At 35.6% G+C, this 24243-nt stretch overlaps 1 protein-coding gene across 2 annotated transcripts in view; it reads right to left on the reverse strand.

The window, feature by feature from the left end:
* The window catches only part of LOC131949096 (uncharacterized), a 28375-nt gene extending 4407 nt beyond the window's left edge, over positions 1-23968 (reverse strand). Inside the window, exons 1-18 of one of the 2 annotated variants that reach the window (XM_059310856.1) lie at positions 23831-23968; positions 23228-23280; positions 22995-23069; positions 20327-20526; positions 19415-19536; positions 18897-19001; positions 17528-17699; positions 14251-14313; positions 13933-14020; positions 11040-11168; positions 8454-8606; positions 7290-7499; positions 6682-6915; positions 5705-5932; positions 5133-5261; positions 2123-2275; positions 1267-1476; positions 701-928 (exon numbers count right to left, since the gene is read on the reverse strand). In XM_059310856.1, the coding sequence (XP_059166839.1) occupies positions 701-928; positions 1267-1476; positions 2123-2275; positions 5133-5261; positions 5705-5932; positions 6682-6915; positions 7290-7499; positions 8454-8606; positions 11040-11168; positions 13933-14020; positions 14251-14313; positions 17528-17699; positions 18897-19001; positions 19415-19536; positions 20327-20526; positions 22995-23069; positions 23228-23280; positions 23831-23931 (2653 nt within the window). In that variant the 5' untranslated portion in view covers positions 23932-23968. The remainder of the gene's footprint in view (positions 1-700; positions 929-1266; positions 1477-2122; positions 2276-5132; positions 5262-5704; positions 5933-6681; positions 6916-7289; positions 7500-8453; positions 8607-11039; positions 11169-13932; positions 14021-14250; positions 14314-17527; positions 17700-18896; positions 19002-19414; positions 19537-20326; positions 20527-22994; positions 23070-23227; positions 23281-23830) is intronic. The other variant, XM_059310857.1, reaches the window with a different exon arrangement.
* Positions 23969-24243: the final 275 nt, after the last annotated feature.

The following is a 24243-nucleotide window of genomic DNA, read 5'->3' on the forward strand; positions in this document are numbered from 1 at the left end:
TATGCCCAGCCGCCTTTACTCTCCCTAACGTGAGTTGGGTGGACGGTATACTGACTTGAACCCGGATTCGAACTCGAGACTTACGGGTTAGCAGTCCAGCTCTCTACCGCTAGGCCACTCCGAGGCGAATAAGCTAAATGATTTTAGGGTACGTGGGCTCTGTACATGTTTTCTGCATGTATCTCGGTATTTAACTCGGTTATAATATGCAGAAAATGTCGGCCAGACTCGCCCAAGATTGTAAACTAACAGCCAGTGACCTTCTTCTCACATAAGACTATATATAAAAAAAATCTTAACATCAACACTCCAGATATTTTTGGAAGTTGTACACCAATGCCTAGGTTACCCAAAAAAAATATCCCTCTAGAAAATAATTTGAAAAAGTGGTCATACATGACCTTAAATATTTCTTAATATAAACAATAGTTGTTGTTTTTTTTTTTGGTAAAACATAAACACCTTTCAAAACTCTATTAATGTAATTAGACTATGTACATCAGTTTAATGCTAGGAACTCGGCATTTTACTCGGTCAAATGGAGAAGGCGTTGGTCAGACTACGCCTTCGCCGAGGGCTGGAAACTTACCGCTAGTGACCATATCTCAATTTTAGCCAATAAAATGAATAAAAGATATATTGTGTTTTTGTACACTACCCCAAACCAAACCAACCGAGTCGTAAGGATCGGCAAATGTACCTGGTGTATACATCATCAGACGCAGAAGGAGAGTATTTGCTTCGAAAGTCAGTGTCATGATGTCCGTTTCATCTGTGTCTATACACGAAGAAAACCGATCGCCATCGGTAAGGTTTTTAGCAAGATTTGGGAAGACAGTTGTGTCACCAACTTCCAGCCTAAACAGGGATTTCGACTCCGTTGAGCCCGTGTTTCCTTCTCCAGCAAGAAGGGAGTCAGCTTTATGTCCTGAGCGAAAATAATTTAAATGTTGATTCAATTTACTTACATGTTGTTGTTGTTTTTTTATTTCTACTTTCAAACTAAAATTCTAAGGTACTATAAAGGTTCTAAATCAAACCCACTGTATGATGAAACTCTACTTCTTTTGTAATTAGTCCATGTTAAGTCCTAAAAATGCTTAAGTAAAAAATACCGAAGCTAACATCGATACTTTTTAAAAATCTATTTTATTGAGTTAAAGCGTCAAGTTAGTTGTAAGAAAACATCATTTTCTACACAGATTGGTTTTTCCGTCGAGTAGAAAATTTAGATGTCGTCATCGTATTGCAAACAACAAGACTTACCTCCGTCCAAATGAAATGATGTCGCACTTTGATCTGTGGCGACAGTCACCTGCATTTTCTGCAATATTCTCGGATTTTTCCAATGAACGGTCACAGTTTTATCATCCTCGATAGTCACATCATACTCCTCAGTAAAAGCGACCATCGAATTCGTTTCCTCGTCCCAGACTTGAATGTCGAATTTGTCTTTTGTGATCCCACTTATATCAGCTATAAACAAAACATATTATATAGCCTACACTTCAGTATTTTTGTGATCCCACTTATATCAGCTATAAACAAAACATATTATAGGGCCTATAGCCTACACTTCAATATTTTTGTGATCCCACTTATATCAGCTATAAACAAAACATATTATATAGCCTACACTTCAGTATTTTTGTGATCCCACTTATATCAGCTATAAACAAAACATATTATATAGCCTACACTTCAATATTTTTGTGATCCCACTTATATCAGCTATAAACAAAACATATTATATAGCCTACACTTCAGTATTTTTGTGATCCCACTTATATCAGCTATAAACAAAACATATTATATAGCCTACACTTCAATATTTTTGTGATCCCACTTACACAAACTATAAACAAAACAATATATTCACTTCAATATTTTTGTGATCCTATTTACATCATCTACAAAGAAAACATTTTTTACACTTCAACATTTGTTTGCATACATTTAAAAAAACAAACCTTATTTAAGTTTTCTGAAAAGCAATACTAAAATGTTAAAAACTTTCTTGCGTGTGTTAGTAAACCAAGGAGTTTTATACCAAATTTAAAAAAAAAACTCTTTGAATTCAATAACGAATCTTAACTATTGATGCCTATAATTAAAGACGTACATCCGTCTTTGAAGACAAAGGTAAACGAATTTGTGGGTGTGGGTTCGTGTAAATTCACTTCAACTTTAACCTCGCCCAAATTGACGCTGGTGTCCTTGTCTCCGTCAGAAAGTTCTGGTGGGCTTATCTCATTTGCTTGCAGAGACAGATCAGCTGTGTAGATAATACATTGTTACGGTTTATGTTTTCATTCTCAGTTGTTGTTTGTTAGATGGACCATACTAATGCACACTAAAACTGACGGACTTGTCAACAAACTTTCACACAAAAACAACAATTCAGGTCTACAAACATACATGAAACAAATATTTTAAACCCAGGCTTTATTTGTTGTCGTGTGGATGGATAAGTAAAACAAGTCTGTTAGTAAATGGAATAAAGACATTTCAGTCAACAGAACAGAGCACATGTTGACACAGAGTAATAACACTAACACCGGTTCTATTAAAATGAATATTACTAACTGTAGCGCAAACAATATCCGTAGTACTATCCATAACCTCATTGCTAAGGTATCATTAACTGATTCTTAACGAATGCTCTTCTCAGCACAAAAATACAGTCCCTAGCTCAATCAAAATCTCTTACTCTTACACTTAGCCTAATTTAGACACAGTACACTCATCTAGACCAAGATTGTGATGCTATAAGAATATAAGAACACATTAGGCTTACTGCCTAGCTTCGCTTAGAAAATTGAGAATTTGAATGCTTAATTAGTGATTGGCTGATATAGAGAGCTTAAGCTTAAACAGTAATAGTAATTTAGAGAAATTGCTGGAATGTTCCCAATTAATTATTTGAAAGGCAATTGGAACTACAAAGGTTTCCTGAATTGTATAACTTGTGAGTTATATTACATTGACTTTTAAAATTGATTACTACAATTAAATTAGGATATATACCTTAATCATTAACACAAGTATTACTTAAATGAATACTTTACTTAGTCCTTTTCTGTTCGTGTTTAAAATACTATACAAATAATAGCGGCAGTGAGGTAAATTCAATTAGCAATAGAACAGATAGTGTTAGTCTACCTCAGAAGTTAAAAACAGTTACAATTACAATGGACGTTTCGAGCCCAGGTCTTAGTCAGCACACAACAGTGTGGTTACAGATTAGTTTTTTTTAAATCAAACGAATGACTTGTAGTCTTTGTTAAATTTTTGTCACAAACAGCTGCTCTTCTTATATAAGAACATACGGTATCTGAACAGTGTTAACGACCATAATGGGTTTTTAACGACGGAAGTAAAGTTTTTTGTTACCCTCCAGGATCGGTCTACGACCTGACAAATATCAGAGTGATCGTTCGGCAATTATTTTTTTGTATATATAGCTCATATAAAGAGAATTTTACTTGCGGTCACTTTTTAGCTTTTGCCGTTCAAGCAAAGTCCGACCAATAGTTTATCCATAACGCCTATTGTTTAGTGATCCCCGCGAATAATTCTACAACCTCATGAATTATGAATCGGTTTGTACGTCAAAATATTTGTATTTATTTATTTATTTTAAAAAAAGGCACTATGTTTATATAAGGAAATATGGCATTGTTCCGGGATTTTCCCAAGTGTAGCATCGTTTTTTTTTGTTCTGACCCCTAGATACCAATGTACAATTCCAAGAGCTTTAAAACGGTTCCTATGTTTGAATTTTTTTTCGATAAATAGCTGACACAAGGAGAATTCCACTGGCGGTCACTTTTTAGCCCTCGCCGCGCGAGCAGAGGCTGACCGATAGCTTATCGGTGAGGCGGATTCATTTACACAAGTTGATGAATATGAACTGGCAAAAGAGTATCCGGCTCTATGAAATTGGTAACACTGTTAAAAAGGTGGTTACCTAGTGTGGTTAAATGGTTAAATGGCCAAACAGTCTAGTCACCAGTAATCAAGTGGTCAAATGGTCAAACAGTCTAGTCACCAGTAATCAAGTGGTCAAATAATTAAATGGTCAAACAGTCTAGTCACCAGTAATCAAGTGGTCAAATCGTTAAATGGTCAAACAGTCTAGTCACCAGTAATCAAGTGATCAAATGGCCAAACAGTCTAGTCACCAGTAATCAAGTGGTCAAATGGTTAAATGGTCAAACAGTCTAGTCATCAGTTATCAAGTGGTCAAATGGTTAAATGGTCAAACAATCTAGTCACCAGTAATCAAGTTGTCAAATGGTTAAATGGCCAAACACTCTAGTCACCAGTAATCAAGTGGTCAAATGGTTAAATGGCCAAACAGTCTAGTCACCAGTTATCAAGTGGTCAAATAGTCAAATGGTCAAACAGTCTAGTCATCAGTTATCAAGTGGTCAAATAGTCAAATGGTCAAATGGACTATTCACCGTGATCAAGATGTCAAGTTGTTAAATAGTCCAACTGTAGTGTCACCAGTAATCAAATGGTCACATGGTTAAATAGTCCAACTGTCTAGTCACCAGTAATCAAATGGTTAAATGGTTAAATAGTCCAACTGTAGTGTCACCAGTAATCAAATGGTTAAATGGTTAAATAGTCCAACTGTCGTGTCACCAGTAATCAAATGGTTAAATGGTTAAATAGTCCAACTGTAGTGTCACCAGTAATCAAATGGTTAAATGGTTAAATAGTCCAACTGTCTAGTCACCAGTAATCAAATGGTTAAATGGTTAAATAGTCCAACTGTCGTGTCACCAGTGATCAAGTGGACAAATGGTCAAACAGTCGAGTCACCAGTAATCAAGTGGTCAAATGGTCAAACTTTCTAGTCACCAGTAATCAAGTGGTCAAATGATTAAATGGTCAAACAGTCTAATCACCTGTAATCAAGTGGTCAAATGGTCAAACTGTCCATTGATCAAGTGGTTAAGTAGTAAAAGGAAATAACTGAAATAGTCCATTTTTTCACTCAAAGTTAGTCTGGTGGTAGTTAGCCAAATGAATTAAGCATTTAAGTTATTAAAATAAATGTAATAATAATATAGCAAAATAACCATAACCCCATTAGGATTTCCACCAGATCCCCATATTACCATGTTTACAGCCGCTTCCAAAAGTCCCCAATCTACAAGGCAAGTTGGTGCAAGTTCCGTCAATTCGACAATTATGTCCACAGGAGCAACGTGAGGAGCAGTGTTCCCCATAGAACCCAGGATCACAAACTGCAAAATATTATAAGAAATAAAAACATGAGCAATTTAAAGTTGGCCATAGATCATTATCTTAGAATTGTTTATAAACACCCCGATGGCACGATGATATTAATATGTTTACTTTGGGAAATCCTTCAAATTTCCACTAGAATGGTCATTGTTTATAAAGGTTAGTTACGGAGTAGAGCTTTAAAGAAACAAAATTAAATGCTCAATGCAGCCCGGAATTTTTAAATTGTGATTGTTAAAAGAGAGATAATTAAGTTCCATGCCTTTTTACAGTACAACTAACATTCGTACAGGCCAGAGAATGTTTGTATATCGAAACAACTATCACTGGATTAGTTTTTATAACCGAATTATTCTCATAACCATTGAACACACTTCATCTGGAAACAAAAAAAAAACATCAGTACAATGACAAAACTTTGCTGAGTGAACAAATTGCTGACCTAGTTTAAATTCATTGTAGCCGTCTAGAAGTGGTGGTATTGTCACGAATGGTTCGATTTCGCACATATTGATGGTTCCAGTCAGTAGTTTTATCTTAACTTTCAGAACGACCAAATTCACGTTGACCTGATATATTCTTTTTCCACTACTGGTAACCTGAGTCTTTAAAACTTCCTTATCAGCCGTGTCGTAGCACACGACTTCAGCTTTCCAGGCTTTTTCTGTGCCTACAAGAATGTCATATGATACAGGTAATTAATGAGATATTCATGATATAAACATAATGTCGCACAAGTTAGGAAACCTAAAGCAAGAGCACACGTGACCTTGGAACAGTATCACATACATATATACGTTATCAACCCCCCCCCCTGATATTTGTTAATTTGTAGACCAATCCCATGGTCTTGCTTTAGGGAAAACTTTAAAAGGCCGTTATAAACAAGAGACTGTACGTCGTTTAATTAACACCAAAAATACGTGGCAATAAAAAGAGAATTAGCTAAATGACTTTATTGTACTTTGCAAAACATTTCGGTCAGACTCCCAGAGAATTGTAAACAGCCAGTGATCATCTCCTTATATAAGTCTATATATTAAAAACAACGTCCTAATGTCAACACTCCAGATTTTATATAAAGTTGTAGACCAATGACGCGGGTACCCAAAAATATCTCGCTCTTGAAAAAAATTAATAAAGTCGTAATAGATGACCATACGTATTTCTTAATAAAAACAATGTTTGTTATATTTTTGTAAAACATAATGACCATTCAAAACTCTATTAAGGTACTTAGACAATTTACTCGGTCATTTTGAGAAGGCGTCGGTCAGACTACGCCTTCGCCGAGGGCTGAACACTGGCCGCAAGTGACCACATCTCAATTTTAGCCAATAAAATGAATAAAAGATATATTGTGTTTTTGTACACTACCCCAAACCAAACCAACCGAGTCGTAATGATCGGCAAATGTACCTGGTGTATACATCATCAGGCGCAGAAGGTGTGTATTTGCTTCGAAAGTCATTGTCATGATGTCCGTTTCATCTGTGACTATACACGAAGAGAACAACCGATTTCCATCGGTCAGGTTTTTAGCAAGATTTGGGAAGACAGTTTTGTCACCAACTTGCAGCTTAAACAACTGAGATTTCAACCCTGTTGGGCCATCGTCTCCTCCTCCAGCATGAATGGGTATAGCTTTATGTCCTGAAGTAAAATCGTTAAAATATTCATTCAAATTCCTTACATGTGTTTTTTTTTAAATTTCTGAATTCAATCAAAAAATCTAAGGTACTCTTTAATTTTCTAAATCAAGTCCACTGAAAGAAGATCTCTACTTCTTTTGTAGTAATTTCTTGTTAAGTCCTAAAAATGTTAAAGTTAATAATACCGAATCTGACATCGATACTTTTTTAAAAATCAAAATTATTGAGCTAAAGCGTCATTTGAGTTGAAGGAAAAAAACATTTTACTACAGAATTCTAATATGAAATAACTGATTGCCGTGCAAAGATTGTTTTTTTTTTCCGTCGAGTAGAAAATCTAAATGTCGTCATCGTATTGCGAACAACAAGCCTTACCTCCGTCCAAATGAAATGATGTCGCATTTAGATTTGTGGCGACAGTCACCTGCATTTTCTGCACTATGCTCGGCTTTTTCCAATGAACGGTCACAGTATTTTGATCCTCGATATTCACTTCATATTCCTCAGTAAAAGGGACCATTGACTTCGTTTTCTCGTCCCAGACTTGAATGTTAAATTTGTCTTTTGTGATTTCATTTAAATCAGCTATAAACAAAACAATATATTCACTTCAATATTTTTGTGATCCCATTTACATCAGCTACAAAGAAAACATTTTTTACACTTCAATATTTGTTTGCATACATTTAAAAAAAAAAAAATCTTATTTTAAATTTTCTGAAAAGCAATAATAATAAACAGGGAGTGATCTACCCAAAACTTTCTCGAATATTATTATACACAACAACAGGGGATGGGAACTAGGGATATAGACATGATTTGTATCCATTTTAAATAGTTTAACTATTTAAAATAGAATAACATCTCTTAGAAAAAAAAGAATAGCACTCCAAGTAAACGCCAAATAAAATGTGCATAATAGTGCGGAATATTATTATTTTATAAATTTAGTCATTTTTAGAGAAATCGGAAATAGCGTAAATTACTTCTTCCGGTCAACGGAAAATGCTAAAAAATTGATAGAAAGTAGAGATTTAGATTTTTTTACTTACATGTGAAATTTTATTTATCTTACTGAAACAGTACTCAAGTTATAGGCTTTTGAAAAATTCAAAGTTGAAAATGGTCCACTTCTGGTTATCGGAAATCGCTCAAAAGTTGGTACGGATCTACGATTTTGATATAATGCTGATATATGAAATTTTATCAAGCTAGCTGTAACGGTACTCAAGATATCGTGTTTACAGACACACACACGCACACAGGCATACAGACACACAGACAAGATTTCAAAACTATGATTTTGCGACTCATGGAGCTGTAAAACGTCGAGATTTGTAAAAATCTCGATTTTTTTTTTTTGCACGATTATAAGACTTTCTCTATAGGCCTACATCGTAATATACGAGAAAGTAAAACTTGAAAAGATTTCTATCTTTTTGCTTGTGGCACTAAACCGAAGAGTTATATACGAGATTAAAGAAAAACTGCTTTAAATAAGGAATCGTAACTATCGCTTCCCAAAACCACTATACGTACATCCGTCTTTAAAGACAAAGGTGAACGAATTTGTGGGTGTGGGTTCGTGTAAATTCACTTCAACTTTAACTTCGCCCATATTGACGCTGGTGTCCTTGTCTCCGTCAGAAAGTTCTGGTGGGCTTATCTCATTTGCTTGCAAAGTGAGATCCTCTGGGTATAAAACAATTTTGTTACAGTTTTTATTTTCATTCTCATTTGTTGTTTGTTAGATGGACCATACAAATACACACTAAAACTCATGCACTTGTTAACAAATATTCAATAAAAAAATTTTAAGACTTATAAACATATGCAACGAATATTTTAAACCTAGGCATTATTTGCTGTCGTGTGAATGGGTACTTCAAACAAATTTGTTCGTAAATGGAACAAAAACATTTCAGTCAACAGAACAGAGCTCAGAATGACACAAATAAGTCTAACACACAACACAACACAGCACACGTTTACACAGAGTAATAACACTAACACACAACACAACAGAGCACATGATTAGACAAAGAAATTAACACACAACACAACACAGCACACGTTTACACAGAGTAATAACACTAACACACAACACAACACAGCACACGTTTACACAGAGTAATAACACTAACACACAACACAACACAGCACAGGTTTACACAGAGTAATAACACTAACACACAACACAACACAGCACACGTTTACACAGAGTAATAACACTAACACACAACACAGCACACGTTTACACAGAGTAATAACACTAACACACAACACAGCACACGTTTACACAGAGTAATAACACTAACACACAACACAACACAGCGCAGGTTTACACAGAGTAATAACACTAACACACAACACAACACAGCGCAGGTTTACACAGAGTAATAACACTAACACACAACACAACACAGCACACGTTTACACAGAGTAATAACACTAACACACAACACAACACAGCGCAGGTTTACACAGAGTAATAACACTAACATACAACACAACACAGCACACGTTTACACAGAGTAATAACACTAACACACAACACAACACAGCACACGTTTACACAGAGTAATAACACTAACACACAACACAACACAGCGCAGGTTTACACAGAGTAATAACACTAACACACAACACAACACAGCACACGTTTACACAGAGTAATAACACTAACACACAACACAACAGAGCACATGATTAGACAGAGTAATAACACTAACACACAACACAACAGAGCACATGATTAGACAGAGTAATAACACTAACACAGGTTGTATTAAAATGAATATTACTGACTGTAACGCAAACAATATCCGTAGCATTATCCCTAACCTCATTGCTAACTGATACTTGACGAATGCTTATCTCAGTACAAAATCAGTCCCTAGCTCAATCAAATTCTCTAACTCCTATACTTACCCTAATTTAGACACAGTACACTCATCTAGACCAAGAATGTGATGCTATAATAACACACAGAGTGGTCAAATGGTCAAAAAGTCTAGTCACCAGTAAACAAGTGGTCAAATGATTGAATGGTCAAACTTTCTAGTCACCATTAACCAAGTGGCCAAATGGTCAAACAGTCTAGTCACCAGAAATCAAGTGGTCAAATGGTCAAACAGTCTAATCACCAGCAAATCAAGTGGTCAAATGGTCAAACAGTCTAGTCATCAGTAATCAAGTAGTTACCCGGTCAAACAGTCTAGTCACTAGTAATCAAAAGGTCAAATGGTTAAGCAGTCTAGTCACCAGTAATCAAATGGTCAAATGGTCAAACAGTCTAGTCACCTTAATCAAGTGGTCAAATGGTCAAACAGTCTAGTCACCTTTAATCAAGTGGTCAAATGGTCAAACAGTCTAGTCACCAGTAATCAAGTGGTCGAATGGTCAAACAGTCTAGTCACCAGTAATCAAGTGGTCAAATGATCAAACAGTCTAGTCACCAGTAATCAAATGGTCAAATGGTCAAACAATCTAGTCAACAGTAATCAAGTGGACAAATGGTTAACTGGTCAAACTGTCCAGTGATCCAGTGGTTAGTGACAATAAATAATTGAAATCTTCCATTTTTTCTCTCAAAGTTAGTCTGGCGGTAGTTAGTCAAATGAATCAAGCATTTACGTTATTAAAATAAATGTAATATCAATAATGTAAAATAACCATAACCCCATTAGACTTAGCACCTGATACTACGAAATATCTGTAAGCACCACAGCTATTTGTGGTTGTGTACACACATCTAGACTAAAAGCCCATCGCGTACATTATCCTATTAATATGAACTGGCAACAGGGTTTCTGGCTCGATGAAATTAGTAACACTGTAAGTAGGTGCTTACGGAGTGTGGTCAAACGGTTAAATGGTCAAACAGTCTAGTCACCAGTGGTGAATTGGTCAAATGGTCAAACAGTCTAGTCACCAGTGGTGAATTGGTCAAATGGTCAAACAGTCTAGTCACCAGTAATCAAGTGGTCAAAAGGTCAAACAGTCTTGTCACCAGTGGTAAATTGGTCAAGTGATTCAGGCCATTAAGTCTTTAAATTAAATGTAATAATAATAAATTACAATGATCATAACCCCTGTAGGCTTTGTGCCAGATCCCCATATTACCATGTAAACAGCGTGTTCCAAAAGTCCCCAATCTACAAGGCAAGTTGGTGCAAGTTCCGTCAATTCGACAATTATGTCCACAGGAGCAACGTGAGTTGCAGTTTAACCCGTAGAATCCAAGATCACAGACTGCAAAATATTATAAGAAATAAAAACATGTGCAATTTAAAGTTGGCCATGGATCATTATCTTAGAATCTATCTATATATATAATTCTCCTCTTCGAGCCGTTAGAAAACAAGCTGCAAACGCTCTCCCTACCTCCCCACCCCTACATGGTTTTAGTGAGCTGTGTTCACTCTAAATGTTTACAAGCAGAGCCAACGATTTTAAACGTAGGGGGGGAGGGGGGGGGAAGGAAGGGGGGGGGGGGGTTATGGTCCTTAACGAGCTACTTATAGTGTTTTAAAGAAATATTTTCAGTGTCAGCGTTGGTACTGTCGAATTCACAAATTATGAATTATTGAAAATTAGAAACAACTAAATAGCGGCGTATGTTATGCCGCGGGCCGGCTCGTATATATATAATTCTCTTCTGGGAGACAATAGAAAACAAGCTGCAAGCGCGCCTTGCAGTCCACTCTCTTTCTCTCTATCACTACCACCCCCACCCCACCCCCACATGGTCTGGTGAGCTGTGGTTCACGCTAAATGTTTACAAATCGTAGAGCCAGGTTTAGTGACGGCTATTAGGGGCAGATAATTTAGTTTGAAACGATTTTAAACTTACAGGAGGTAACTAAGAGGAGGCTGCTTTCACGGGGGGGGGGGGGGGGTGTATGGTAGGTGTTGGGGAAAGGGGGGGGGGTTAGTCTTTTAAAGCAAATATTTTTAGTGGCAGCATTGGTACTGTCGAATTCACAAATTATGAATTACTGAAAAGTAGAAAATAAAACAACTAAATAGCGGCGTATGATACGTCGCGGGTCGGCTCGTTGTTTATAAACGTCCTGAAGGCACGATGATATTAATATGTTTACTTTTAGGAAAACATTCAAAGGTCCTGGTACCTCATTTAAGCCCGCCGAAAATTATGAACAGTATCATGAAAGTGGTTTATATGTTGCCTATTTGTCACGATGTAATTTATGTACCTTTTTTTTCCTCTACGCAACAGTGTGTGTTAGTAGCTATAGCACAATCACTGCTGCAGTCGATTTTTTTCTTCACAAAACCACTAGTTTATCAAGGTGCAAAATATATTTGTGTGTGTGTGGGATTTTCGCTCCCCTTGCCCAATTTATTTCAATTTTATTTCACAAGGCACGGATATTGGAAGTGTTAGTATTCTCAAGGAAACAAACACATTTGGTAACTTCTAACTTTGTTTGTACTATATAAAGAAACGCATTATTGTGACAGCTACTCCCTGAACCTCAGTGTAAAGATTATCAGCATCAATATCTTTATTAATGGTATGCGTCAACGACGTTTCTAAATGTTTACAGTCATTTAGTTTATCCGCAGGTGTCTTTTAATTGATATTGGACATATAAAGAAAGCAGGATAGAACATTAAGTTATTCTAATTATTGGAACCTCGCTTTCAAAGACTATATAGTGTAGTAGAATTTAACTTTGAAATTCTGTTTAGGATTTTGTGGTGCCAACAATTAATTTAGATAGAAAGTCTAAATCTCTCCCTGCCTAACGAGATTTCTAATTCAAAGTGAGAGAAAGCGAGACTTACAAGCCCTATTAAAAATAAAAGTGCAAGTGTTTTATAATGTCGATTCATGCACTAGTGCGCTCACTAAATGAACATTAAAATTAGATAATCATCTGAAATGTTCGAAATTAAAAGATTTAAATTAAATACTATAAGTATCTCCTTACATTAACAGAAAGGTGGCTAGGGGAGGGCGGGTGGGTGGGGCCGATCCAAAGAGGTCCGAGGGGGCCAAACAAGGTAGATAATAATATAAAAAGCTCTTTACTGAATTATATACAGCCTTCTTCTTCGTTCTTAATTATTAGTGTTGAAGGGGATCGTGATTTATCTGCCAGTGAGCTTTTTGCCGACTCGACCACGCCTCCAACACAATTAAGTGTTACGTGTCAACTGGTTATGCGCCATTGAGGCCATTGACTCCGATTTCAGCCTGCTTTTTCTTTTTGGATTTGCTTCCATAGCCTTTGTCCAACCAAGAACAAACTACAAGGCAGCAGTTGTTTAATTTTGGAGTTGTCTCTCCTAGAAGAGCAGCTGTCCCCAGCTAACGAGCCTCATCTGCCCGAGGGTTCGAACTCGAGACTTTTCGGTTTAGCAACCATAAGCTTTACCGACTCGACCACGCCGAACCCTTATATACAGCCGAAATAAAGAATGTTGACTGCTAATTGGCTGTATGGGCTTATAAAAAAGGCAAAGTGACGTAAAATCGCACCGACCTTTTCACATTAGGGAGGTGAGTGGAGAGGGGGCGCATTTTTCACCAATGCGAACAACTATATATAGGCCTAATTTGAGGAGTAGCGCAAAATGAATAGTGCGTCCTGCGTGCACCGAGATAGATCGCCAAGCCTTTATTTATTACACTGTCTATAGTTTATGTAATATAAACAGTTATAAATTATTAGGTACTTTTTAATAATGGCAATTACACATTGTTGCGCCCCTACCCTATGGATAGCGCCCTAGGCGACCGCCTAGTTCGCCTTATAGGTAGCGCCGGCCCTGATGATAGTTGAAAAGAGACATAATTAAGTTCCATGCCGTTTTACAATACAACTAGCATTAGTACAGGCCAGATGATGTTTGTATATCGAACCAACTATTACTGGGTTGGTTGTTATAACCTAATTATTCTTATAACCATCGAATACACTTCGACTTAAAACCAAAACATTAAGACACGATAAAAATACATTTGCTGAGTGAACAAATTGCTGACCTATTTTGAATTCGTTGTATCCGCCTGGAATTGGTGTTGTCGTCACGACTACAGCTACTGCTGCAGCAGTGGTTTCGGTTTCGGTTTGCTAAAGAATACAGTGACTTCATTGAGGTGGATTTTTTGGTGTTTGTATATATATATATATATATATATATATATATATATATATATATATATATATATATATATACATATATATATATATATATTTTTTTTTTGTAAAGAATGAATGCCATTTGGCAAACAGAAAAAATAAATTTAAAATATTCAAAATAATCCAGAACAAGAAAAAATTTAAGAAACATTGATTTTTACTTTGACGGTTGTTGTAGTAGTCGGTTCTAAATTCTCTTTCACACTGGTGTCATAATTATCGGGCTATAAAATAAAGAGACTACTTTAAAATTGAAAAGAATGTATATATATATATATATATATATATATATATATATATATATATATATATATATATATATATGTATGTATGTATATATATATATATGTATATATGTATATATATATATACATATGTATGTATGTATATATATATATATATATGTATATATGTATATATATATATACATATATATATATATATATATATATATATATATATATATATATATATATATATACACATTTATTCATCAATATAAGTGTGTCGGTCTGTCTATCTTTCTGTCTGTCCTTTATGCACTATTGCTCCTTTTACCTGACGTATATATATATATATATATATATATATATATATATATATATATATATATATATATATATATATATATATATATATATATATATATATATACACATTTATTCATCAATATAAGTGTGTCGGTCAGTCTGTTTTGCTCCTTTCACCTGACGAAATGTAACGAGTTACCAGTCAGGTGGATAATGTTAACCTCATTTGGAAGCTCCCCCCCCCCCCCCTCTTTTGGGACAGCAACTATACATTTTTATTTTTTTGTTAGCAAAGTTTGTTTTCCATGTCTTGTGTCTTCTGGGACTCTGTATTTGTATTTACAAGTCTAGGCTGCGAGAAATCACGACAGTATGCTAACTACATAGTAATGTAGTGCAGAACGTGTAGGGTCATATAAAAAGGGAAGTCTATGAAATATTAATATGTTCTTTACGACGTTTTGTATGAAAAGTTCTTTAAGCAGCTATTTACGAGGTTCTTCAGTCAACTGGGTAAAGGCTGCTAAGACACAACACATTTTTTGTGTTGTTGTCCCTCATGGTCGGCCCGTAACCTCACCAGTCCTCTGTGGTGGGCCAATGCACCTATCAACAATGACGTAGTGTTGCGTTAACCACACTACACCTCAGTTGAATACCAGCACACCTAACCTCTAGTGAGGCAGTTACAGACATAAACTTTAAAAAGTCGTTTAAAAAAACTTCTGTCAAATAAAAGCATTTAAACAGCAATTTTCCTCTAAATACGGTAAATGCAACTAACAGTCCGATGCGATTTGACACAGTTCACACGAGTAATATTAATCTTTGGAAGAATAAACTGGGAGCGGTGATCTATCCTAAACTTTCTCGAATATTCTTATGAAACAAACGTGGGATGGCAAGTCGGGATATAAACATGATTTTTAATCCACTTCAAATACTTATACGTTTTAAAAGAGAATAAAATCTCGTAGAAAAAACAATTACACACCAAGTGAAGGCCAAATAAAATGTGAGTAATAGTGCGGAATATTATTAGTACTTTATAAATTCACATGCGTTTTTTGAGAAATCGGAAATAACGTAAATTAGTACTTCCGATCAACAGAAATTACTAAAAATTTGACAGAAGGCAGAGCATTAGATGTTTTACTAACATGTGAAATTTCATTTATCTATCTGAAATAGTAATCACATTATAGGCTTTTGAAAAGTTCAAAATAGAAAAGTTCCACTTCCGGTTTTCGTAAATCGCTCAAAAGTTGTTACGGATCTACGATTTTTATATAATACTTATATATGAAATTTCATCAATCTAGCTGTAACGGTACAAAAATTATCGTGTTTACACACACACACCCATGCACAAACACAGACATTTGGACAACATTGCAAAACTATGTTGTTCCGATTTGCAAAAATCTCGATTTTATTTTTGTACGATTACAAGACTTTCTCTATACTTCGGATATACGACAAATTAAAGAGACAAAACTAGTTGATTTTTTTTTCTTTTTTCTATCTTTATAGTTAATTAGACCAAAAAAATCATAAACGTTAAAAAAACAAGAACACATTAATCACGACACATAAATGGAAAAAAACAAACCGTTTTATTACCAGCTCAGGAGTCTCAATATAATCATTTGTGAGGCCAAAAATTACCAAAGGGTTTAAAGAAAACTTATTTAGCTCTAATATTATTCAGATTTTGGTCATTGTATATCCTTCCTGGTCGCAAAATCTTTAGTTGTAGGGACATAGTTGTCGGGAGAAATATGACCCCTACTCATTTCAATGCTGTTAGGTTACAAATACATGGACGTGTTCTTATATAGACAGACTGAAAAACTAGAGCGTAGTCGAAAGCCTTGACGAGAATCTGACTTGAAATGTGAGGCTCTACAGGTGTATATTGGTTCATCAAATAACGAGCTGTGTCTTTAAAACGATTATTGAAGTTTTGTGATAGATTTGCGGCGAGTTGTTCTTATTCGGCGGCGATGTGAAAATTTATCTCCCTGCTATATCATAACCTTTCTTCAGTACCACAACAAACTCCATCTCTGTATGACTGAAGTGATTTTTGAGACCTTCAATCCGTGCAGTGTTATGTCTTCTTCAAGCAAAGACGCAAAAACATATTGATATGTGTAGTTAAAATAAATACAAGCTTCATACATTTAAAATAATATACTCGGAAATTGGAAGTTATGTATAAGTAAATATCAGGTCTAAAGAAGCCCAAATATAAAGCGAGAGATTATAAGTATTGATAGTATCAAGTTACAGTATAGCCGACATCGCATAGTTCGCTTTAGTAAACAGCTGAACATGCCACTCAACCATGAAAAAAAAATACTTAATTTGACTTACCACTTTTTGTTTTATAATCCCGTCCTAAATCATTTTGTCAGCCCATATTTTTTATCAAGCAGAACACTTTCAACACGTTACCGCGAATAGTTATCGGAGGGATAAAGCGAAATGAGGGTGGTACGAATTGCTATAGTTGGGTTAGAGCGAAATGAGGGTGGTACGAATTCCTTTCGGTATTTATGTATTTATTTGTTTATTTTATTTATTTATTTATTTATTTATTTGTTTGTTTGTTTGTTTGTTTGTTTGTTTATTTATTTATTTATTTATTTTTTTTTTTTTTATTTATTCATTCATTTATATATTTATTTTTTATGTATTCATTTATTTTAATGTATGTATTTATAACACTTCGTAAGATGCGTGATTGTTAAGGAATATAATTTTAAAATATACGATAAAATGTATTTAAGATTTTTAAAAATTCTATCATGATCTACAAACAAATTAAATTATAATTAATTATTTTTCAGTTGACTCGGTACAGCCATATTCAATTCAACAGAAACCAAAAAATATAGCTTACAGGTAACATGTCAATGGGCCCAAAAATATTGTATGAATAGAACGTCTCCGGAGTTGTCCCAGCTTGTACGAATAGTGATACTGGAGCGTCTGCTGTGAGTTTCGCAGGAGCTGAACTAATTGTAGCGTACCCTGCGTACACGTTGGCACCCTTAACAATTTCAGTTATATCGCTGGGGATTAAAAGATAAAATGTTTTCCTATTGCTGCATACCCAAGTTTTACACCAACACATATAGTGCTTAATCACAACGTAATTTAAACAGATTTGGACGAACTACTATGTAATAGCACAGCTAAAAAAGGGGAAGAAAAGAAATATGTCTTGATATCCAATTCGGTTTCAATTCAGACGAACTTCTCAGAGTACACCCAGATCTCGTGAGTACTCAACTCACTTTAGGGAAAATGTAGGCGGCTGGACATGCTGACCACCCTATCTCCTCATATGCCGATGTCACAGAAGCAGATGCAGTCTACTTACCTTGCCCCATGGGCCGTTAGGTTCGAAAAGAGAAGTTTATGGGCCTTACTTTGGGGTCTGAGGGGGGTGGCCTTGTATAATGCTATACATATCATAAATGGTCAAACGATAAAATTTAATATGAAGGATTCTGATGATCACTTTGATCTTTAAAAAAATTAAACATTTAAAACATATATCTTTAATATATCTTTAATAAAGGATATCAAGAAGAGAATAAAAATGCAAAATAATCTGACGAAGCTAGAGAACACACAAGCGACGTCGTCTACAGGAAGCAGTAAATACTCCAAATGTGGGGTGCAAATTTTGTGGACGGAGACAGATGTTTGAGGGTACTGGGCCCGACATGTGGCAGAATGTGTAACAAATGGGGAAAGAGATATCACTTTGAAGTAAAGTGCGATATAAAAAAAGTGAATTTCGTTGCTTGTGAAGTTTATACGAATGTTGGTTGTTGGCCACAGAAGAAGAAATGGCGATGGCGGTAGTTTCATGAGGTGATCCAAGCTGACTGCTCGACACACGGTGGTTTGTCTAATAGAATAAGGAACTACTGGGGTTGTGATCCCAGTCAAGTGCGTACAGAATACATTTAATTATCGTTGCTAAAAATAAAATGCTACTGGCAGCACGATTAGGCTGAGGGTAAAGCCACCACTAACCACTAATGTTTTAATACCCAACAACCAACACGAGGTACATGTTGGGCTTTGGCCTGGAAGATGAAAATAGTCTGACATGTTTTATTACCATCAACCACAACGAAAACTAATAAGAGTCCCGGGAAGAATTAATTATATGATTGGCCTCTTTGAGTGCTTAATTAGCTTAGCCCTGAGATAACTTGTTAATTAATCCAGTAGCTTGTATCTTCATAACTTACTTTAAAACCAGTGGCTCGTCATCAAGTTTGAGATTGTTTTCCAAGGCATCTTTCGGGCCCGTCACAGTGATATCGACATCGATTACACTTGGGTACAGTGGATTCCTTTGAAATTAAAATGTAACTTTTATGCCTCTTTAGTGAGGTAAAAGTAAAATATATTAAAAATTGAAAAAGTTGATTGATGTAGCACAATAGAACGACTTGGCTGCACTAGCGGGAATTTTTCTTTCACATTTGTGTGTTTCATATTTAAGTTTCCCTTTCTACCAATCGTGCTTTTACAACTATTTGTGTAACACACAACGGCATTTAGATATGCATGTCTTATGTTTATTTCCATTGATCGTAAGTCTCTATATAAAATAGTATCAAGTACTAAAAAGAATTGAGATCTGCGAGCCGTTTCGATTGAGTAAAGTTTTGAAAAAAAAACCCGAAGAGTGTTTTTCTCAAAATGATATCTTAGTGGCTAAAAGTGCCTTATAATTTATTTTGGTGTCTGATGACGAACTTACAATAACACATGTTCCCTCCTGAATTCGTGCATACCGTCAAGTCGGAAATATATTCCGGCGGCAGTGTTGTTAGCATATATGATTGCTGGAAAAGTCGTTTCAATCGCCTTAACATTTAGGAACTGAAAATCATTTCACAAAATATATAAGTTATCTTATATACTTATATACTCAAGAACAAACATTGGATCATTTATTCAAAAGAGAGTAGTAATTAGTTATAAAACTATTTTTTTAAATTCATTGCTGAAGTATAAAGATTATTTAATAAAATAAACTAGCTTCTACTGTCGAATGTGGGTTTAAAAGTTATGACACAGATGTGTGATTTCCTACGTTGAGAACTGTTGTCTTCTAAAAATGAGATTTGTGCCCAAGTGTTTCTTTCAGACTTTTTTCTCCAGTGGGGGGGGGGGGGGACATTTTAACGTAACTACTTTTTGGAACCTTACAGTCAAGCCAATCAGACCTAAAACCCTGTTAATTCGGTAAATACGTATCTTAGTTTAAAGGCACCTTATACAAATAGCTTTCAAGTGCTTTGGCTGCACATAATTAGCTCTAGCCCTGAGAACCTGATTGTAATGGACATTAGCTAGAAAGGCCCCCATTTCGCCTCTTTCTCATGAACCTTGAGTCCATTTAGCTCGTACACTGTATTCAGTTTTAATATATTTGTATTTTAAATGTTTTAAAAGAGTAGTGTATTATTCAAAATCACTGAACACAGAATGTGGACCAAAATCGTTGTGATCATTTTCGGTAAATAGAGAGACGGGAATAAGATGTAGACACTGTCTATGTTCAGTCTTACCTGAGAAACCTATGACTGGACAAAAAGTATTGACAAAACGAATGTAGATGTGGATGAAGTTGTTTGTGTAGGTGTAGGTTTATGTATATCTTTCTTACCACGTAAATGTATCCCACCAAAGGTGGAATAAGTTCTTGAACCGCACCAGTGTGTAAAGTAACTGACATCGTGTCGGACATTCCAGGTTGTCGTAAAATCACCACTTTGTACGTCAGGCTGATCGCAACCCCGTCTTTTTTAAGTTTTCGCCCATAATAATTATACGTATTTACATTGGCGTTTTCGTAATACAGCACTTCTACAAAAACAAAAAAAAATTTAGTTGTTATATATTTTTATTTAATTTAATTTTCTATGTAAATAGTAGTACGTTTTATCTTGTATTATGTATGTCATTCCCTTGAGTGTTCACAGTGTTAACCGCGAAGTGTAATTGATGTTTCCATGTGTTCAGTTAACGAAAGGTATAGTCAGAGACAGGACGCTTCATCTGAGCTTTGTGTATGTCAGAATAAAGAACTAGAGTTAACTCAAAGAACATTGTCTATTCAAGTAATGTAATAAATACTAATGTACGCATACCAGAGCAGGACATAAACCACCTCTGTCAATAACATCCAGATATTCACTACTCCCCCTCTTCTACCCCCACCCCCTTACACCAAAGCAATTAGCCCTCTTTTAACTACCCTACCCCCTGGATATTACCATTCGACCTATAAACTGCAGTAGAACATTACCCCGCTGTCAGTTATCCAGGTCCACTGGTGGTTGAAAGATTCATGAGATGGATATGAATAATATTATGTCTCGATTACATACATATTATGAAGCGATGAATTTTTGTTAAAAACCTAAAATGTTTTCTGCTTATTCGATTTATTTATTTGTCATATCTTTTTATGTTTGCCTACTTCTGGTAATGGTGGTCAGAGCTTGTGGACAAGTTTAATTTAGAAGAGAATTACGTGTAACAGTGCTTTGGTATGAATATGATATGAAGGCCGCTTGCTGAGGTATATGTAGCTTACTATGATGTAGATAACGAACAGGACGTATAGCCCTTGATTCGGCCTATACGTTCTCATTCATTCACTGACTAACGACCATCAAAACTTTGGGTCAAAAACTAATACCTCAGATCTCCTATAAGACACATAAAATTCGCCCACAGGAGCTAAACAAAACATCAACATTTGCAAATCCACAGGGCCCGTAAGCAAATATGACTAAACATCTGACAACCGCCCTAGGATGTTAACACGATGATATACGGTACAGCGGGGTGTCCATTTTTTTTTTCAATGTAAAAAACGTCGATAAAATGAAAAAAGGATTTCAGAGCGCAAATCAGTGATAAAAAAAAATTAAATATCGAATTTGATTTTTGCGTGAACACCAACACGCATTGGATGCCACACAAAGTGAAGCGCTTCATCCAAGGCTATCGTTATTCTTTGAACCTGAGCCTATGCCAATAAGTATCGGCTATATGATTACAGAAAGCACAAAACTTGTCAAAGAAATGCCGCAGCTCTTTGATTGTTTTGATGAAAATTATATTGGCTGAGTATGTCAAAAAAATGCAGCAACTCTTTGATTGTTTTGATGAAAATTATATTGGCTGAGTTTGTCAAAGAAATGCAGCAACTCTTTGATTGTTTTGATGAAAATTATATTGGCTGAGTATGTCAAAGAAATGCTGCAACTCTTTGATTGTTTTGATGAAAATTATATTGGCTGAGTATGTCAAAGAAATGCAGCAACTCTTTGATTGTTTTGATGAAAATTATATTGGCTGAGTATGTCAAAGAAATGCAGCAACTCTTTGATTGTTTTGATGAAAATTATATTGGCTGAGTATGTCACACAGGGGTCCTTGTGGGGGGGGGGGGTTAAGATCCCCCTCAATGACGCCCCCCCCCCGCCTACGCCACTGATTTACTAGCTGGAACAAACATCGCCTGTTAGAAAGTGAGTTACCTCCCACAAACAACAGTGTACAAGGTTGACCTAAAAAAAAAGAACTAAAACTACCGCATTATGGTAGTTGGTACCGCATTATGGTAGTTGGTACCGCATTATGGTAGTTGGTACCGCATTAGGGTAGTTGGTACCGCATTATGGTAGTTGGTACCGCATTATGGTAGTTGGTACCGCATTATGGTAGTTGGTACCGCATTATGGTAGTTGGTACCGCATTATGGTAGTTGGTACCGCATTATGGTAGTTGGTACCGCATTATGGTAGTTGGTACCGCATTATGGTAGTTGGTATCGCATTATGGTAGTTGGTACCGCATTACGGTAGTTGGTACCGCATTATGGTAGTTGGTACCGCATTATGGTAGTTGGTACCGCATTATGGTAGTTGGTACCGCATTATGGTAGTTGGTACCGCATTATGGTAGTTGGTACCGCATTATGGTAGTTGGTACCGCATTATGGTAGTTGGTACCGCATTACGGTAGTTGGTACCGCATTATGGTAGTTGGTACCGCATTATGGTAGTTGGTACCGCATTAGGGTAGTTGGTACCGCATTATGGTAGTTGGTACCGCATTATGGTAGTTGGTACCGCATTACGGTAGTTGGTAACGCATTACGGTAGTGGGGTTCTCTTCCAGTTCATGGGTGTGTCTAATTCTAAGTCTTGGTCTACGTCGTCTAGACCTTGACACATAGAGACCTAGAAATCTAGAAACCTAGACCTTGAGACCTAAAGACATAGACCTAGACCTGGATCACAAAACACAAACTGACATACCTTTCCCGATTGTGCGGCCTTGCGTTTTGCGAATTGTTGTGAGGGCATATTTTTCTTGTGCCGTGAACTCTATGACTGAAAATGAAAAAAAGAAATAGTATATATATTTACAGAATACTCAAACGGTCGATATATAGGCCTACTTCTTTAAATACGGCTATTTTCAATTTAATGTTGTGTGCTGATGTTACAGTAAGGTTTTCGTCAGTTACTCTAAGCTAATGATATTATACCTTGATTTGTTTTATCAAATTCTTCAGGGAACTTAAACAGGTATGGTTCCCAGCTGAAAAAAAAACATCAATTTACTATCTAATGTGTTAAAACGCCTACTCTGGTAGAGTACACTCATTTTCAGTTTAAAACATAAACTTTAAAACATTCACTTTATATCAAATGTCAGCATTATGTAACCAATGGTGTTTATTTGAAGCTATTACTCAAAGGGAAAAAAATCGAAAGTTGTTTTTCCTCAAAATTTAAGTCTTTTAAAAATCTAGGGTTCCAATTGTTTGAAAATTAAAATGCGTGATTTTTTTTGGAACGCACTTTATCTAAAAAGTGTTGTTGTCAACTATGTACAAGAAGCTTTTGTCATCTTTTCTCTCCGAAAATATATGATTTCCACCTAAAGAGAATATCTCAAAAGAATTAATTAATGTCTTAAACGGTGTGTTATAAAATATTTTTGGGCAGCAGTATTAAAACTATAATAATTGTAGAAAACACTATATTTTAGTTTAAACTTTCCTAATTAAAACAAAGAAGAGTTAAAAAAAAATATTCGTTTCCTATTATAGATTTTGTAATTTTCAAGAGTCATAATATGACAATACTTAGTGAGGCTTAGAACTTGTGGCTTATCATCCATGCGGACCATAGAATATCCATCAGTAAGTGCTTGTCCTGTTTTTATTCTATGGGATTTAGTGTTCATTTCTTGGGTTATTGTACTGAAAACCAGCACATGGTTGTATTCTCTGGAGAAGAGGTATACACATACATATAAATAGAACAATAATCTAATCTTAGCTAATTTACGCTAAGCTAATTTACGCTAAGCTAAGCTAAGCTAAACTAAGCTAAGCTAAGCTAAACTAAGCTAAGCTAAGCTAAGCTAAGCTAAGCTAAGCTAAGCTAAGCTAAGCTAAGCTAAGCTAAGCTAAGCTAAGCTAAGCTAAGCTAAGCTAAGCTAAGCTAAGCTAAGCTAAGCTAAGCTAAGCTAAGCTAAGCTAAGCTAAGCTAAGCT

This window comes from Physella acuta, unplaced genomic scaffold (genome assembly GCF_028476545.2).
Source record: "Physella acuta isolate Inbredline_101_S28 unplaced genomic scaffold, ASM2847654v3 ptg000674l, whole genome shotgun sequence".
NCBI lineage: Eukaryota > Metazoa > Mollusca > Gastropoda > Physidae > Physella > Physella acuta.